At 34.0% G+C, this 18,832-nt stretch overlaps 1 protein-coding gene and 3 long non-coding RNA genes across 12 annotated transcripts in view; all 4 read right to left on the minus strand.

The window, feature by feature from the left end:
* Positions 1-419: 419 nt before the first annotated feature.
* On the minus strand, positions 420-2,681 carry LOC147816719 (uncharacterized). Its single transcript, XM_087157256.1, has 3 exons — positions 2,583-2,681; positions 879-1,021; positions 420-539 (listed from the first exon to the last, which is right to left on the minus strand). Exons 1-3 carry the CDS (start codon positions 2,679-2,681, stop codon positions 479-481), a joined length of 303 nt encoding a protein of 100 aa, XP_087013382.1. The 3' UTR covers positions 420-478.
* A 128-nt stretch (positions 2,682-2,809) lies between these two features.
* On the minus strand, positions 2,810-10,420 carry LOC147816720 (uncharacterized). 8 transcript variants are annotated; one of them, XR_015428826.1, is made up of 5 exons: positions 9,801-9,973; positions 9,560-9,702; positions 8,109-8,492; positions 7,386-7,528; positions 6,243-6,559 (listed from the first exon to the last, which is right to left on the minus strand). It is a non-coding gene; the product is annotated as an uncharacterized LOC147816720 (long non-coding RNA). The 8 variants fall into 8 exon arrangements; XR_015428822.1 differs by lacking the exon at positions 8,109-8,492 and having other exon boundaries at positions 9,801-9,969; XR_015428828.1 differs by lacking the exons at positions 9,560-9,702; positions 9,801-9,973 and adding an exon at positions 8,832-8,984.
* Positions 5,212-5,591, minus strand: LOC147816721 (uncharacterized). The gene is made up of 2 exons (XR_015428836.1): positions 5,453-5,591; positions 5,212-5,354 (listed from the first exon to the last, which is right to left on the minus strand). It is a non-coding gene; the product is annotated as an uncharacterized LOC147816721 (long non-coding RNA).
* Positions 10,421-10,527: 107 nt separating the features above from the next.
* LOC147816722 (uncharacterized) overlaps positions 10,528-18,832 on the minus strand; it is a 65,336-nt gene continuing 57,031 nt past the window's right edge. The window contains exons 3-4 of one of the 2 annotated variants that reach the window (XR_015428830.1): positions 10,764-10,842; positions 10,528-10,665 (exon numbers count right to left, since the gene is read on the minus strand). This is a non-coding gene — a long non-coding RNA (uncharacterized LOC147816722). Of the gene's footprint in view, positions 10,666-10,763; positions 10,843-11,004; positions 11,172-18,832 lie in introns of those variants that run through there. The other variant, XR_015428833.1, reaches the window with a different exon arrangement.

Here is an 18,832-nt window from a genome sequence, read left to right on the forward strand (position 1 = left end):
TTCGAGATTCCACTCATTACATCTGATTCCATTCCACTTCTCGTTCCATTCCGAACCCTATCAAAGAGAAAACACATACCTTGCATTACAGATCAAAGTTAAATGATATAACATGGCTTGAATGATGCGAGTATTGTAAATACATTTTACAATACCTGAAAAGAAATTTTTCAGCTATCGGAAAACTTTCTTCCTTTCTCTTCATTTCATGGTGTTTCTCTTTTCTTTCATCCACTTCTATTTCGAGATTCCTCTCATTACATCTGATTCCATTCCACTTCTCGTTCCATTCCGTATCCTATCTAAGAGAAAACACATACCTTGCATTTCACATCAAAGTTAAATGATATAACATGGCTTGAATGATGCAAGTATTGTAAATACATTTTACAATACCTGAAAAGAAATTTTTGAGCAATCGGAAAAATTTCTTCTTTTCCCTTCCTTTCATGGTGTTTCTCTTTTCTTTCATCCACTTCTATTTCGAGATTCCTCTCATTACATCTGATTCCATTCCACTTCTCGTTCCATTCCGAACCCTATGTAAGAGAAAACACATACCTTGCATTACACATCAAAGTTAAATGATATAACATGGCTTGAACGATGCAAGTATTGTAAATACATTTTACAATACCTGAAAAGAAATTTTACAGCAATCGGAAAACTTTCTTCTTTTCCCTTCCTTTCATGGTGTTTCTCTTTTCTTTCATCCACTTCTAATTCGAGATTCTTCTTATTACATCTGATTCCATTCCACTTCTAGTTCCATTCCGAAACCTATCAAAGAGAAAACACATACCTTGCATTACGCATCAAAGTTAAATGATATAACATCGCTAGAATGATGCAAGTATTGTAAATACATTTTACAATACCTGAAAAGAAATTTTACAGCTATCGGAAAACCTTCTTCTTTTCCCTTCCTTTCATGGTGTTTCTCTTTTCTTTCATCCACTTCAATTTCGAGGATCCTCTCATTACATCTGATTCCATTCCACTTCTCTTTCCATTCCGAACCCTATCAAAGAGAAAACACATACCTTGCATTACACATCAAAGTTAAATGATATAACATGGCTTCAATGATGCAAGTATTGTAAATACATTTTACAATACCTGAAAAGAAATTTTACAGCAATCGGAAAACTTTCTTCTTTTCCCTTCCTTTCATGGTGGTTCTCTTTTCTTTCATCCACTGCTATTTCGAGATTCCTCTCATTACATCTGATTCCATTCCACTTCTCATTCCATTCCGAACCCTATCAAAGAGAAAACACATACCTTGCATTACACACCAAAGTTAAATAATATAACATGGCATGAATGATGCAAGTATTGTAAATACATTTTACAATACCTGAAAAGAAATTTTACAGCAATCGGAAAACTTTCTTCTTTTCCCTTCCTTTCATGGTGTTTCTCTTTTCTTTCATCCACTTCTATTTCGAGATTCTTCTCATTACATCTGATTCCATTCCTCTTCTCGTTCCATTCCGATCCCTATCAAAGAGAAAACACATACCTTGCATTATACATCAAAGTTAAATGATATAACATGGCTTGAATGATGCAAGTATTGTAAATACATTTTACAATACCTGAAAAGAAATTTTTCTGCAATCGGAAAACATTATTCTTTTTCCTTCCTTTCATGGTGCTTCTCTTTTCTTTCATCCACTTCTATTTCGAGATTCCTCTCATTACATCTGATTCCATTCCACTTCTCGTTCCATTCCGAACCCTATCAAAGAGAAAACACATACCTTGCATTACACACCAAAGTTAAATGATATATCATGGCATGAATGATGCAAGTATTGTAAATACATTTTACAATACCTGAAAAGAAATTTTACAGCAATCGGAAAACTTTCTTCTTTTCCCTTCCTTTCATGGTGTTTCTCTTTTCTTTCATCCACTTCTATTTCGAGATTCCTCTCATTACATCTGATTCCATTTCACTTCTCGTTCCATTCCGAACCCTATCAAAGAGAAAACACATACCTTGCATTACACACCAAAGTTAAATGATATAACATGGCATGAATGATGCAAGTATTGTAAATACATTTTACAATACCTGAAAAGAAATTTTACAGCAATCGGAAAACTTTCTTCTTTTCCCTTCCCTGCATGGTGTTTCTCTTTTCTTTCATCCACTTCTATTTCGAGATTCCTCTCATTACATCTGATTCCATTCCACTTCTCGTTCCAGTCCAATCCTTATCAAAGAGAAAACACATACCTTGTATTACACATCAAAGTTAAATGATATAACATGGCTTGAATGTTGCAAGTATTGTAAATACAATTTACAATACCTGAAAAGAAATTTTACAGCAGTCGGAAAACTTTCTTCTTTTCCCTTCCTTTCATGGTGTTTCTCTTTTCTTTCATCCACTTCTATTTCGAGATTCCTCTCATTACATCTGATTCCATTCCACTTCTCGTTCCAGTCCAATCCTTATCAAAGAGAAAACGCATACCTTGCATTACACATCAAAGTTAAATAATATAACATGGCTTGAATGATGCAAGTATCGTAAATACATTTTACAATACCTGAAAAGAAATTTTACAGCAATCGGCAAACTTTCTTCTTTACCCTTCCTTTCATGGTGTTTCTCTTTTCTTTTATCCACTTCTAATGAGATTCTTCTTATTACATCTGATTCCATTCCAATTCTCGTTCCATTCCGAACCTTATCAAAGAGAAAACACATACCTTGCATTACACACCAAAGTTAAATGATATAACATGGCTTGAATGATGCAAGTATAGTAAATACATTTTACATTACCTGAAAAGAAATTTTTCAGCAATCGGAAAACTTTCTTCTTTTCCCTTCCCTGCATGGTGTTTCTCTTTTCTTTCATCCACTTCTATTTCGAGATTCCTCGCATTACATCTGATTCCATTCCTCTTCTCGTTCCAGTCCAATCCCTATCAAAGAGAAAACACATACCTTGCATTACACATCAAAGTTAAATGATATAACATGGCTTGAATGATGCAAGAATTATAAATACATTTTACAATACCTGAAAAGAAATTTTACAGCAATCGGCAAACTTTCTTCTTTACCCTTCCTTTCATGGTGGTTCTCTTTTCTTTCATCCACTGCTATTTCGAGATTCCTCTCATTACATCTGATTCCATTCCACTTCTCGTTCCATTCCGAACCCTATCAAAGAGAAAACACATACCTTGCATTACACACCAAAGTTAAATGATATAACATGGCATGAATGATGCAAGTATTGTAAATACATTTTACAATACCTGAAAAGAAATTTTACAGCAATCGGAAAACTTTCTTCTTTTCCCTTCCTTTCATGGTGTTTCTCTTTTCTTTCATCCACTTCTATTTCGAGATTCTTCTCATTACATCTGATTCCATTCCTCTTCTCGTTCCATTCCGAACCCTATCAAAGAGAAAACACATACCTTGCATTATACATCAAAGTTAAATGATATAACATGGCTTGAATGATGCAAGTATTGTAAATACATTTTACAATACCTGAAAAGAAATTTTTCTGCAATCGGAAAACATTATTCTTTTTCCTTCCTTTCATGGTGCTTCTCTTTTCTTTCATCCACTTCTATTTCGAGATTCCTCTCATTACATCTGATTCCATTCCACTTCTCGTTCCATTCCGAACCCTATCAAAGAGAAAACACATACCTTGCATTACACACCAAAGTTAAATGATATATCATGGCATGAATGATGCAAGTATTGTAAATACATTTTACAATACCTGAAAAGAAATTTTACAGCAATCGGAAAACTTTCTTCTTTTCCCTTCCTTTCATGGTGTTTCTCTTTTCTTTCATCCACTTCTATTTCGAGATTCCTCTCATTACATCTGATTCCATTCCACTTCTAGTTCCATTCCGAACCCTATCAAAGAGAAAACACATACCTTGCATTACACACCAAAGTTAAATAATATAACATGGCATGAATGATGCAAGTATTGTAAATACATTTTACAATACCTGAAAAGAAATTTTACAGCAATCGGAAAACTTTCTTCTTTTCCCTTCCCTGCATGGTGTTTCTCTTTTCTTTCATCCACTTCTATTTCGAGATTCCTCTCATTACATCTGATTCCCTTCCACTTCTCGTTCCATTCCGTACCCTATCAAAGAGAAATCACATACCTTGCAAAACACATCAAAGTTAAATGATATAACATCGCTAGAATGATGCAAGTATTGTAAATTCATTTTACAATACCTGAAAAGAAATTTTACAGCAATCGGAAAACCTTCTTCTTTTCCCTTCCTTTCATGGAGTTTCTCTTTTCTTTCATCCACTTCTATTTCGAGATTCCTCGCATTACATCTGATTCCATTCCACTTCTCGTTCCAGTCCAATCCTTATCAAAGAGAAAACACATACCTTGTATTACACATCAAAGTTAAATGATATAACATGGCTTGAATGATGCAAGTATCGTAAATACATTTTACAATACCTGAAAAGAAATTTTACAGCAATCGGCAAACTTTCTTCTTTACCCTTCCTTTCATGGTGTTTCTCTTTTCTTTTATCCACTTCTAATGAGATTCTTCTTATTACATCTGATTCCATTCCAATTCTCGTTCCATTCCGAACCCTATAAAAGAGAAAACACATACCTTGCATTACACACCAAAGTTAAATGATATAACATGGCTTGAATGATGCAAGTATAGTAAATACATTTTACAATACCTGAAAAGAAATTTTTCAGCAATCGGCAAACTTTCTTCTTTACCCTTCCTTTCATGGTGTTTCTCTTTCTTTCATCCACTTCTATTAAGAGATTCCTCTCATTACATCTGATTCCATTCCACTTCTCGTTCCATTCTAAACCCTATCAAAGAGAAAACACATACCTTGCATTACGCATCAAAGTTAAATGATATAACATCGCTAGAATGATGCAAGTATTGTAAATACATTTTACAATACCTGAAAAGAAATTTTACAGCAATCGGAAAACCTTCTTCTTTTCCCTTCCTTTCATGGTGTTTCTCTTTTCTTTCATCCACTTCAATTTCGAGGATCCTCTCATTACATCTGATTCCATTCCACTTCTCTTTCCATTCCGAACCCTATCAAAGAGAAAACACATACCTTGCATTACACATCAAAGTTAAATGATATAACATGGCTTCAATGATGCAAGTATTGTAAATACATTTTACAATACCTGAAAAGAAATTTTACAGCAATCGGAAAACTTTCTTCTTTTCCCTTCCTTTCATGGTGGTTCTCTTTTCTTTCATCCACTGCTATTTCGAGATTCCTCTCATTACATCTGATTCCATTCCACTTCTCGTTACATTCCGAACCCTATCAAAGAGAAAACACATACCTTGCATTACACACCAAAGTTAAATGATATAACATGGCATGAATGATGCAAGTATTGTAAATACATTTTACAATACCTGAAAAGAAATTTTACAGCAATCGGAAAACTTTCTTCTTTTCCCTTCCCTGCATGGTGTTTCTCTTTTCTTTCATCCACTTCTATTTCGAGATTCCTCTCATTACATCTGATTCCCATCCACTTCTCGTTCCATTCCGAACCCTATCAAAGAGAAATCACATACCTTGCAAAACACATCAAAGTTAAATGATATAACATCGCTAGAATGATGCAAGTATTGTAAATTCATTTTACAATACCTGAAAAGAAATTTTACAGCAATCGGAAAACCTTCTCCTTTTCCCTTCCTTTCATGGAGTTTCTCTTTTCTTTCATCCACTTCTATTTCGAGATTCCTCGCATTACATCTGATTCCATTCCACTTCTCGTTCCAGTCCAATCCTTATCAAAGAGAAAACACATACCTTGTATTACACATCAAAGTTAAATGATATAACATGGCTTGAATGATGCAAGTATTGTAAATACATTTTACAATACCTGAAAAGAAATTTTACAGCAGTCGGAAAACTTTCTTCTTTTCCCTTCCTTTCATGGTGTTTCTCTTTTCTTTCATCCACTTCTATTTCGAGATTCCTCGCATTACATCTGATTCTATTCCACTTCTCGTTCCAGTCCAATCCTTATCAAAGAGAAAACACATACCTTGTATTACACATCAAAGTTAAATGATATAACATGGCTTGAATGATGCAAGTATAGTAAATACATTTTACATTAACTGAAAAGAAATTTTTCAGCAATCGGAAAACTTTCTTCTTTTCCCTTCCCTGCATGGAGTTTCTCTTTTCTTTCATCCACTTCTATTTCGAGATTCCTCGCATTACATCTGATTCCATTCCTCTTCTCGTTCCAGTCCAATCCCTATCAAAGAGAAAACACATACCTTGCATTACACATCAAAGTTAAATGATATAACATGGCTTGAATGATGCAAGAATTATAAATACATTTTACAATACCTGAAAAGAAATTTTACAGCAATCGGCAAACTTTCTTCTTTACCCTTCCTTTCATGGTGTTTCTCTTTTCTTTCATCCACTTCTATTAAGAGATTCCTCTCATTACATCTGATTCCATTCCACTTCTCGTTCCATTCCGAACCCTATCTAAGAGAAAACACATACCTTACATTACACATCAAAGTTAAATGATATAACATGGCTTGAATGATGCAATAATTGTAAATACATTTTACAATACCTGAAAAGAAATTTTACAGCAATTGTAAAGCTATCTTCTTTTCCCTTCCTTTCATGGTGTTTCTCTTTTCTTTCATCCACTTCTATTTCGAGATTCTTCTCATTACATCTGATTCCATTCCACTTCTCGTTCCATTCCAAACCCTGTCAAAGAGAAAACACATACCTTGCATTACACATCAATGTTAAATGATATAACATGGCTTGAATGATGCAAGTATTATAAATACATTTTACAATACCTGAAATAAAATTTTGCTGCAATCGAAAAACATTCTTCTTTTCCCTTCCTTTCATGGTGTTCCTCTTTTCTTTCATCCACTTCGATTAAGAGATTCCTCTCATTACATCTGATTCCATTCCACTTCTCGTTCCATTCCGAACCCTATCAAAGAGAACACACATACCTTACCTTGCATTACTCATCAAAGTTAAATGATATAACATGGCTTGAATGATGCAAGTATTGTAAATACATTTTACAATACCTGAAAAGAAATTTTTCTGCAATCGGAAAACATTATTCTTTTTTCTTCCTTTCATGGTGCTTCTCTTTTCTTTCATCCACTTCTATTTCGAGATTCCTCTAATTACATCTGATTCCATTCCACTTCTCGTTCCATTCCGAACCCTATCAAAGAGAAAACACATACCTTGCATTACACACCAAAGTTAAATGATATAACATGGCATGAATGATGCAAGTATTGTAAATACATTTTACAATACCTGAAAAGAAATTTTACAGCAATCGGAAAACTTTCTTCTTTTCCCTTCCCTGCATGGTGTTTCTCTTTTCTTTCATCCACTTCTATTTCGAGATTCCTCTCATTACATCTGATTCCCTTCCACTTCTCGTTCCATTCCGAACCCTATCAAAGAGAAATCACATACCTTGCAAAACACATCAAAGTTAAATGATATAACATCGCTAGAATGATGCAAGTATTGTAAATTCATTTTACAATACCTGAAAAGAAATTTTACAGCAATCGGAAAACCTTCTTCTTTTCCCTTCCTTTCATGGAGTTTCTCTCTTCTTTCATCCACTTCTATTTCGAGATTCCTCGCATTACATCTGATTCCATTCCACTTCTCGTTCCAGTCCAATCCTTATCAAAGAGAAAACACATACCTTGTATTACACATCAAAGTTAAATGATATAACATGGCTTGAATGATGCAAGTATTGTAAATACATTTTACAATACCTGAAAAGAAATTTTACAGCAGTCGGAAAACTTTCTTCTTTTTCCTTCCTTTCATGGTGTTTCTCTTTTCTTTCATCCACTTCTATTTCGAGATTCCTCGCATTAAGTCTGATTCCATTCCACTTCTCGTTCCAGTCCAATCCTTATCAAAGAGAAAACACATACCTTGTATTACACATCAAAGTTAAATGATATAACATGGCTTGAATGATGCAAGTATAGTAAATACATTTTACATTACCTGAAAAGAAATTTTTCAGCAATCGGAAAACTTTCTTCTTTTCCCTTCCCTGCATGGTGTTTCTCTTTTCTTTCATCCACTTCTATTTCGAGATTCCTCGCATTACATCTGATTCCATTCCTCTTCTCGTTCCAGTCCAATCCCTATCAAAGAGAAAACACATACCTTGCATTACACATCAAAGTTAAATGATATAACATGGCTTGAATGATGCAAGAATTATAAATACATTTTACAATACCTGAAAAGAAATTTTACAGCAATCGGCAAACTTTCTTCTTTACCCTTCCTTTCATGGTGTTTCTCTTTTCTTTCATCCACTTCTATTAAGAGATTCCTCTCATTACATCTGATTCCATTCCACTTCTCGTTCCATTCCGAACCCTATCTAAGAGAAAACACATACCTTACATTACACATCAAAGTTAAATGATATAACATGGCTTGAATGATGCAATAATTGTAAATACATTTTACAATACCTGAAAAGAAATTTTACAGCAATTGGAAAGCTATCTTCTTTTCCCTTCCTTTCATGGTGTTTCTCTTTTCTTTCATCCACTTCTATTTCGAGATTCTTCTCATTACATCTGATTCCATTCCACTTCCCGTTCCATTCCAAACCCTGTCAAAGAGAAAACACATACCTTGCATTACACATCAATGTTAAATGATATAACATGGCTTGAATGATGCAAGTATTATAAATACATTTTACAATACCTGAAATAAAATTTTGCTGCAATCGAAAAACATTCTTCTTTTCCCTTCCTTTCATGGTGTTCCTCTTTTCTTTCATCCACTTCGATTAAGAGATTCCTCTCATTACATCTGATTCCATTCCACTTCTCGTTCCATTCCGAACCCTATCAAAGAGAAAACACATACCTTACCTTGCATTACTCATCAAAGTTAAATGATATAACATGGCTTGAATGATGCAAGTATTGTAAATACATTTTACAATACCTGAAATAAAATTTTGCTGCAATCGAAAAACGTTCTTCTTTTCCCTTCCTTTTATGGTGTTTCTCTTTTCTTTCATCCACTACTAATTCGAGATTCCTCGCATTACATCTGATTCCATTCCACTTCTCGTTCCAGTCCAATCCCTATCAAAGAGTAAACACATACCTTGCATTACACATCAAAGTTAAATGATATAACATGGCTTGAATGATGCAAGTATTGTAAATACATTTTACAATACCTGAAAAGAAATTTTACAGCAGTCGGAAAACTTTCTTCTTTTCCCTTCCTTTCATGGTGTTTCTCTTTTCTTTCATCCACTTCTATTTTGAGATTCCTCTCATTACATCTGATTCCTTTCAACTTCTCGTTCCATTCCGATCCCTATCAAAGAGAAATCACATACCTTGCAAAACACATCAAAGTTAAATGATATAACATGGCTTGAATGATGCAAGTATTGTAAATACATTTTACAATACCTGAAAAGAAATTTTACAGCAATCGGAAAGCTTTCTTCTTTTCCCTTCCTTTCATGGTGTTTCTCTTTTTTTTCATCCACTTCTATTTCGAGATTCCTCTCATTACATCTGATTCCATTCCACTTCTCGTTCCATTCCAAACCCTATCAAAGAGAAAAAACATACCTTGCACTACACACCAAAGTTAAATGATATAACATGGCTTGAATGATGCAAGTATTGTAAATCCATTTTACAATACCTGAAATAAAATTTTGCTGCAATCGAAAAACATTCTTCTTTCCCTTCCTTTCATATAGTTACTCTTTTCTTTCATTCACTTCTATTTCGAGATTCCTCTCATTACATCTGATTCCATTCCACTTCTCGTTCCATTCCGAACCCTATCAAAGAGAAAATACATACCTTGCACTACACATCAAAGTTAAATGATATAACATGGCTTGAATGATGCAAGTATTGTAAATACATTTTCCAATACCTGAAAAGAAATTTTACAGCAGTCGGAAAACTTTCTTCTTTTCCCTTCCTTTCATGGTGTTTCTCTTTTCTTTCATCCACTTCTATTTCGAGATTCCTCTCATTACATCTGATTCCATTCCAATTCTCGTTCCATTCCGAACCCTATCAAAGAGAAAACACATACCTTGCATTACACACCAAAGTTAAATGATATAACATGGCTTGAATGATGCAAGTATAGTAAATACATTTTACATTACCTGAAAAGAAATTTTACAGCAATCGGAAAACTTTCTTCTTTTCCCTTCCCTGCATGGTGTTTCTCTTTTCTTTCATCCACTTCTATTTCGAGATTCCTCTCATTACATCTGATTCCATTCCTCTTCTCGTTCCATTGCGAACCCTATCAAAGAGAAAACACATACCTTGCGTTACACATCAAAGTTAAATGATATAACATGGCTTGAATGATGCAATAATTGTAAATACATTTTACAATACCTGAAAAGAAATTTTACAGCAATTGGAAAGCTTTCTTCTTTTCCCTACCTTTCATGGTGTTTCTCTTTTCTTTCATCCACTTCTATTTCGAGATTCCTCTCATTACATCTGATTCCATTCCACTTCTCGTTCCATTCCAAACCCTATCAAAGAGAAAACACATACCTTGCATTACACATCAATGTTAAATGATATAACATGGCTTGAATGATGCAAGTATTGTAAATACATTTTACAATACCTGAAATAAAATTTTGCTGCAATCGAAAAACATTCTTCTTTTCCCTTCCTTTCATGGTGTTTCTCTTTTCTTTCATCCACTTCTATTAAGAGATTCCTCTCATTACATCTGATTCCACACCACTTCTCGTTCCATTCCGAACCCTATCAAAGAGAAAACAAATACCTTGCATTACACACCAAAGTTAAATGATATAACATGGCTTGAATGAGGCAAGTATTGTAAATACATTTTACAATACCTGAAAAGAAATTTTACAGCAATCGGAAAGCTTTCTTCTTTTCCCTTCCTTTCATGGTGTTTCTCTTTTCTTTCATCCACTTCTATTAAGAGATTCCTCTCATTACATCTGATTCCATTCCACGTCTCGTTCCATTCCGAACCCTATCAAAGAGAAAATACATACCTTGCATTACACACCAAAGTTAAATGATATAACATGGCTTGAATAATGCAAGTATTGTAAATACATTTTGAAATACCTGAAAAGAAATTTTACAACAATCGGAAAACTTTCTTCTTTTCCCTTCCTTTCATGATGTTTCTCTTTTCTTTCATCCACTTCTATTTCGAGATTCCTCTCATTACATCTGATTCCATTCCACTTCTCGTTCCATTCCGAACCCTATCAAAGAGAAAACACATTCCTTGCATTACACACCAAAATTAAATGATATAACATGGCTTGAATGATGCAAGTATTGTAAATACATTTTACAATACCTGAAAAGATATTTTACAGCAATCGGAAAACTTTCTTCTTTTTCCTTCCTTTCATATCGTTACTCTTTTCTTTCATTCACTTCTATTTCGAGATTCCTCTCATTACATCTGATTTCATTCCACTTCTCGTTCCATTCCAAACCCTATCAAAGAGAAAACACATACCTTGCATTACACATCAAAGTTAAATGATATAACATGGCTTGAATGAGGCAAGTATTGGAAATACATTTTACAATACCTGAAAAGAAATTTTACAGCAATCGGATAACTTTCTTCTTTTCCCTTCCTTTCATGGTGTTTCTCTTTTCTTTCATCCACTTCTATTTAGAGATTCCTCTCATTACATCTGATTACATTCCACTTCTCGTTCCATTCCAAACCCTATCAAAGAGAAAACACAGACCTTGCATTACACATCCAAGTTAAATGATATAACATGGCTTCAATGATGCAAGTATTGTAAATACATTTTACAATACCTGAAAAGATATTTTACAGCAATCGGAAAACTTTCTTCTTTTCCCTTCCTTTTATGGTGTTTCTCTTTTCTTTCATCCACTTCTATTAAGGGATTCCTCTCATTTCATCTGGTTCCATTCCACTTCTCGTTTCATTCCGAACCCTATCAAAGAGAAAACACATACCTTGCAATACACACCAAAGTTAAATGATATAACATGGCTTGAATGATGCAAGTATTGTAAATACATTTTACAATACCTGAAAAGAAATTTTACAGCAATCGGAAAACCTTCTTTTCCCTTCCTTTCATGGTGTTTCTCTTTTCTTTCATCCACTTCTATTTCGAGATTCCTTTCATTACATCTGATTCCATTCCACTTCTCGTTCCTTTCCAAACCCTATCAAAGAGAAAACACATACCTTGCATTACACATCAAAGTTAAATGATATAACATGGCTTGAATGATGCAAGTATTGTAAATACGTTTTGCAATACCTGAAAAGAAATTTTAAAGCAATCGGAAAACTTTCTTCTTTTCCCTTCCTTTCGTGGTGTTTCTCTTTTCTTTCATCCACTTCTATTTCGAGATTCCTCTCATTACATCTGATTCCATTCCACTTCTCGTTCCATTCCGAACCCTATCAAAGAGAAAACACATACCTTGCATTACACACCAAAGTTAAATGATATAACATGGCTTGAATGAGGCAAGTATTGTAAATACATTTTACAATACCTGAATAGAAATTTTACAGCAATCGGATAACTTTCTTCTTTTCCCTTCCTTTCATGGTGTTTCTCTTTTCTTTCATCCACTTCTATTTCGAGATTCCTGTCATTACATCTGATTCCATTCCACTTCTCGTTCCATTCCAAACCCTATCAAAGAGAAAACACATACCTTGCATTACACATCACTGTTAAATGATATAACATGGCTTGAATGATGCAAGCATTGTAAATCCATTTTACAATACCTGAAATAAAATTTTGTTGCAATCGGAAAACTTTCTTCTTTTTCCTTCCTTTCATGGTGTTTCTCTTTCCTTTCATCCACTTCTATTAAGGGATTCCTCTTATTACATCTGGTTCCATTCCACTTCTCGTTTCATTCCGAACCCTATCAAAGAGAAAACACATACCTTGCATTACACATCAATGTTAAAATATATAACAAGGCTTGAATGATGCAAGTATTGTAAATACATTTTACAATACCTGAAAAGAAATTTTACAGCAATCGGAAAACCTTCTTTTCCCTTCCTTTCATGATGTTTCTCTTTTCTTTCATCCACTTCTATTTCGAGATTCCTCTCATTACATCTGATTCCATTCCACTTCTCGTTCCATTCCGAACCCTATCAAAGAGAAAACACATACCTTGCATTACACACCAAAGTTAAATGATATAACATGGCTTGAATGAGGCAAGTATTGTAAATACATTTTACAATACCTGAATAGAAATTTTACAGCAATCGGATAACTTTCTTCTTTTCCCTTCCTTTCATGGTGTTTCTCTTTTCTTTCATCCACTTCTATTTCGAGATTCCTGTCATTACATCTGATTCCATTCCACTTCTCGTTCCATTCCAAACCCTATCAAAGAGAAAACACATACCTTGCATTACACATCACTGTTAAATGATATAACATGGCTTGAATGATGCAAGCATTGTAAATCCATTTTACAATACCTGAAATAAAATTTTGTTGCAATCGGAAAACTTTCTTCTTTTTCCTTCCTTTCATGGTGTTTCTCTTTCCTTTCATCCACTTCTATTAAGGGATTCCTCTTATTACATCTGGTTCCATTCCACTTCTCGTTTCATTCCGAACCCTATCAAAGAGAAAACACATACCTTGCATTACACATCAATGTTAAAATATATAACAAGGCTTGAATGATGCAAGTATTGTAAATACATTTTACAATACCTGAAAAGAAATTTTACAGCAATCGGAAAACCTTCTTTTCCCTTCCTTTCATGGTGTTTCTCTTTTCTTTCATCCACTTCTATTTCGAGATTCCTCTCATTACATCTGATTCCATTCCACTTCTCGTTCCATTCCGAACCCTATCAAAGAGAAAACACATACCTTGCATTACACACCAAAGTTAAATGATATAACATGGCTTGAATGAGGCAAGTATTGTAAATACATTTTACAATACCTGAATAGAAATTTTACAGCAATCGGATAACTTTCTTCTTTTCCCTTCCTTTCATGGTGTTTCTCTTTTCTTTCATCCACTTCTATTTCGAGATTCCTGTCATTACATCTGATTCCATTCCACTTCTCGTTCCATTCCAAACCCTATCAAAGAGAAAACACATACCTTGCATTACACATCACTGTTAAATGATATAACATGGCTTGAATGATGCAAGCATTGTAAATCCATTTTACAATACCTGAAATAAAATTTTGTTGCAATCGGAAAACTTTCTTCTTTTTCCTTCCTTTCATGGTGTTTCTCTTTCCTTTCATCCACTTCTATTAAGGGATTCCTGTTATTACATCTGGTTCCATTCCACTTCTCGTTTCATTCCGAACCCTATCAAAGAGAAAACACATACCTTGCATTACACATCAATGTTAAAATATATAACAAGGCTTGAATGATGCAAGTATTGTAAATACATTTTACAATACCTGAAAAGAAATTTTACAGCAATCAGAAAACTTTCTTCTTTTTCCTTCCTTTCATGGTGTTTCTCTTTTCTTTCATCCACTTCTATTTCGAGATTCCTCCCATTACATCTGATTCCATTCCACTTCTCGTTCCCTTCCAAACCCTATCAAAGAAAAAACACAGACCTTGCATTACACATCCAAGTAAAATGATATAACATGGCTTGAATGATGCAAGTATTGTAAATACATTTTACAATACCTGAAAAGATATTTTACTGCAATCGGAAAACTTTCTTCTTTTCCCTTCCTTTTATGGTGTTTCTCTTTTCTTTCATCCACTTCTATTAAGGGATTCCTCTCATTTCATCTGGTTCCATTCCACTTCTCGTTTCATTCCGAACCCTATCAAAGAGAAAACACATACCTTGCATTACACATCAAAGTTAAATGATATAACAAGGCTTGAATGATGCAGGTATTGTAAACACATTTTACAATACCTGAAAAGAAATTTTACAGCAATCGGAAAACTATCTTCTTTTCCCTTCCTTTCATGGTGTTTCTCTTTTCTTTCATCCACTTCTATTTCGAGATTCCTCTCATTACATCTGATTCCATTCCACTTCTCGCTCCATTCCGAACCCTATCAAAGAGAAAACACATCCTTGCATTACACACCAAAGTTAAATGATATAACATGGCTTGAATGTTGCAAATATTGTAAATATATTTTACAATACATGAAAAGAAATTTTACAGCAATCGGAAAACTTTCTTCTTTTCCCTTCCTTTCACGGTGTTTCTCTTTTCCTTCATCCACTTCTATTACGAGATTCCTCTCATTACATCTGATTCCATTCCACTTCTCGTTCCATTCCGAACCCTATCAAAGAGAAAACACATACCTTGCATTACATATCAAAGTTAAATGATATAACATGGCTTGAATGATGCAAGTATTGTAAATATATTTTACAATACCTGAAAAGAAATTTTACAGCAATCGGAAAACTTTCTTCTTTTCCCTTCCTTTCATGGTGTTTCTCTTTTCCTTCATCCACTTCTATTACGAGATTCCTCTCATTACATCTGATTCCATTCCACTTCTCGTTCCATTCCGAACCCTATCAAAGAGAAAACACATCCTTGCATTACACACCAAAGTTAAATGATATAACATGGCTTGAATGTTGCAAATATTGTAAATATATTTTACAATACCTGAAAAGAAATTTTACAGCAATCGGAAAACTTTCTTCTTTTCCCTTCCTTTCATGGTGTTTCTCTTTTCCTTCATCCACTTCTATTACGAGATTCCTCTCATTACATCTGATTCCATTCCACTTCTCGTTTCATTCCGAACCCTATCAAAGAGAAAACACATACCTTGCATTACATATCAAAGTTAAATGATATAACATGGCTTGAATGATGCAAGTATTGTAAATACATTTTACAATACCTGAAAAGAAATTTTACAGTAATCGGAAAACTTTCTTCTTTTCCCTTCCTTTCATGGTGTTTCTCTTTTCTTTCATCCACTTCTATTTCGAGATTCCTCTCATTAAATCTGATTCCATTCCACTTCTCGCTCCATTCCGAACCCTATCAAAGAGAAAACACATCCTTGCATTACACACCAAAGTTAAATGATATAACATGGCTTGAATGTTGCAAATATTGTAAATATATTTTACAATACCTGAAAAGAAATTTTACAGCAATCGGAAAACTTTCTTCTTTTCCCTTCCTTTCATGGTGTTTCTCTTTTCCTTCATCCACTTCTATTACGAGATTCCTCTCATTACATCTGATTCCATTCCACTTCTCGTTTCATTCCGAACCCTATCAAAGAGAAAACACATACCTTGCATTACATATCAAAGTTAAATGATATAACATGGCTTGAATGATGCAAGTATTGTAAATACATTTTACAATACCTGAAAAGAAATTTTACAGTAATCGGAAAACTTTCTTCTTTTCCCTTCCTTTCATGGTGTTTCTCTTTTCTTTCATCCACTTCTATTTCGAGATTCCTCTCATTAAATCTGATTCCATTCCACTTCTCGCTCCATTCCGAACCCTATCAAAGAGAAAACACATTCCTTGCATTATACACCAAAGTTAAATGATATAACATGGCTTGAATGATGCAAGTATTGTAAATACATTTTACAATACCTGAAAAGAAATTTTACAGCAATCGGAAAACCTTCTTTTCCCTTCCTTTCATGGTGTTTCTCTTTTCTTTCATCCACTTCTATTTCGAGATTCCTGTCATTACATCTGATTCCATTCCACTTCTCGTTCCATTCCAAACCCTATCAAAGAGAAAACACATACCTTGCATTACACATCAAAGTTAAATGATATAACATGGCTTGAATGATGCAAGTATTGTAAATACGTTTTGCAATTCCTGAAAAGAAATTTTACAAAAATCGGAAAACTTTCTTCTTTTCCCTTCCTTTCGTGGTGTTTCTCTTTTCTTTCATCCACTTCTATTTCGAGATTCCTCTCATTACATCTGATTCATTCCACTTCTCGTTCCATTCCAAACCCTATCAAAGAGAAAACACATACCTTGCATTACACATCAATGTTAAATGATATAACATGGCTTGAATGATGCAAGTATTGTAAATACATTTTACAATACCTGAAAAGAAATTTTACAGCAATCGGAAAACTTTCTTCTTTTCCCTTCCTTTCATGGTGTTTCTCTTTTCTTTCATCCACTTGTATTTAGAGATTCCTCTCATTACTTCTGATTCCATTCCACTTCTCGTTCCATTCCGAACCCTATCAAAGAGAGAACACATACCTTGCATTACTCATCAAAGTTAAATGATATAACATGGCTTGAATGATGCAAGTATTGTAAATACATTTTACAATACCTGAAATGAAAATTTACAGCAATCGGAAAACTTTCTTCTTTTCCCTTCCTTTCATGGTGTTTCTCTTTTCTTTCATCCACTTCTATTTTGAGATTCCTCCCATTACATCTGATTCCATTCCACTTCTCGTTCCCTTCCAAACCCTATCAAAGAAAAAACACAGACCTTGCATTACACATCCAAGTAAAATGATATAACATGGCTTGAATGATGCAAGTATTGTAAATACATTTTACAATACCTGAAAAGATATTTTACTGCAATCGGAAAACTTTCTTCTTTTCCCTTCCTTTTATGGTGTTTCTCTTTTCTTTCATCCACTTCTATTAAGGGATTCCTCTCATTTCATCTGGTTCCATTCCACTTCTCGTTTCATTCCGAACCCTATCAAAGAGAAAACACATACCTTGCATTACACATCAAAGTTAAATGATATAACAAGGCTTGAATGATGCAGGTATTGTAAACACATTTTACAATACCTGAAAAGAAATTTTACAGCAATCGGAAAACTTTCTTCTTTTCCCTTCCTTTCATGGTGTTTCTCTTTTCTTTCATCCACTTCTATTTCGAGATTTCTCTCATTACATCTGATTCCATTCCACTTCTCGCTCCATTCCGAACCCTATCAAAGAGAAAACACATCCTTGCATTACACACCAAAGTTAAATGATATAACATGGCTTGAATGTTGCAAATATTGTAAATATATTTTACAATACCTGAAAAGAAATTTTACAGCAATCGGAAAACTTTCTTCTTTTCCCTTCCTTTCATGATGTTTCTCTTTTCCTTCATCCACTTCTATTACGAGATTCCTCTCATTACATCTGATTCCATTCCACTTCTCGTTCCATTCCGACCCCTATCAAAGAGAAAACACATACCTTGCATTACATATCAAAGTTAAATGATATAACATGGCTTGAATGATGCAAGTATTGTAAATACATTTTACAATACCTGAAAAGAAATTTTACAGTAATCGGAAAACTTTCTTCTTTTCCCTTCCTTTCATGGTGTTTCTCTTTTCTTTCATCCACTTCTATTTCGAGATTCCTCTCATTACATCTGATTCCATTCCACTTCTCGCTCCATTCCGAACCCTATCAAAGAGAAAACACATTCCTTGCATTACACACCAAAGTTAAATGATATAACATGGCTTGAATGAGGCAAGTATTGTAAATACATTTTACAATACCTGAAAAGAAATTTTACAGCAATCGGAAAACTTTCTTCTTTTCCCTTCCTTTTATGGTGTTTCTCTTTTCTTTCATCCACTTCTATTAAGGGATTCCTCTCATTTCATCTGGTTCCATTCCACTTCTCGTTTC

This window comes from Parasteatoda tepidariorum, chromosome 1 (assembly GCF_982258835.1).
Source record: "Parasteatoda tepidariorum strain Cologne lab strain chromosome 1, Ptep-v5.0, whole genome shotgun sequence".
Classification (NCBI taxonomy): domain Eukaryota; kingdom Metazoa; phylum Arthropoda; class Arachnida; order Araneae; family Theridiidae; genus Parasteatoda; species Parasteatoda tepidariorum.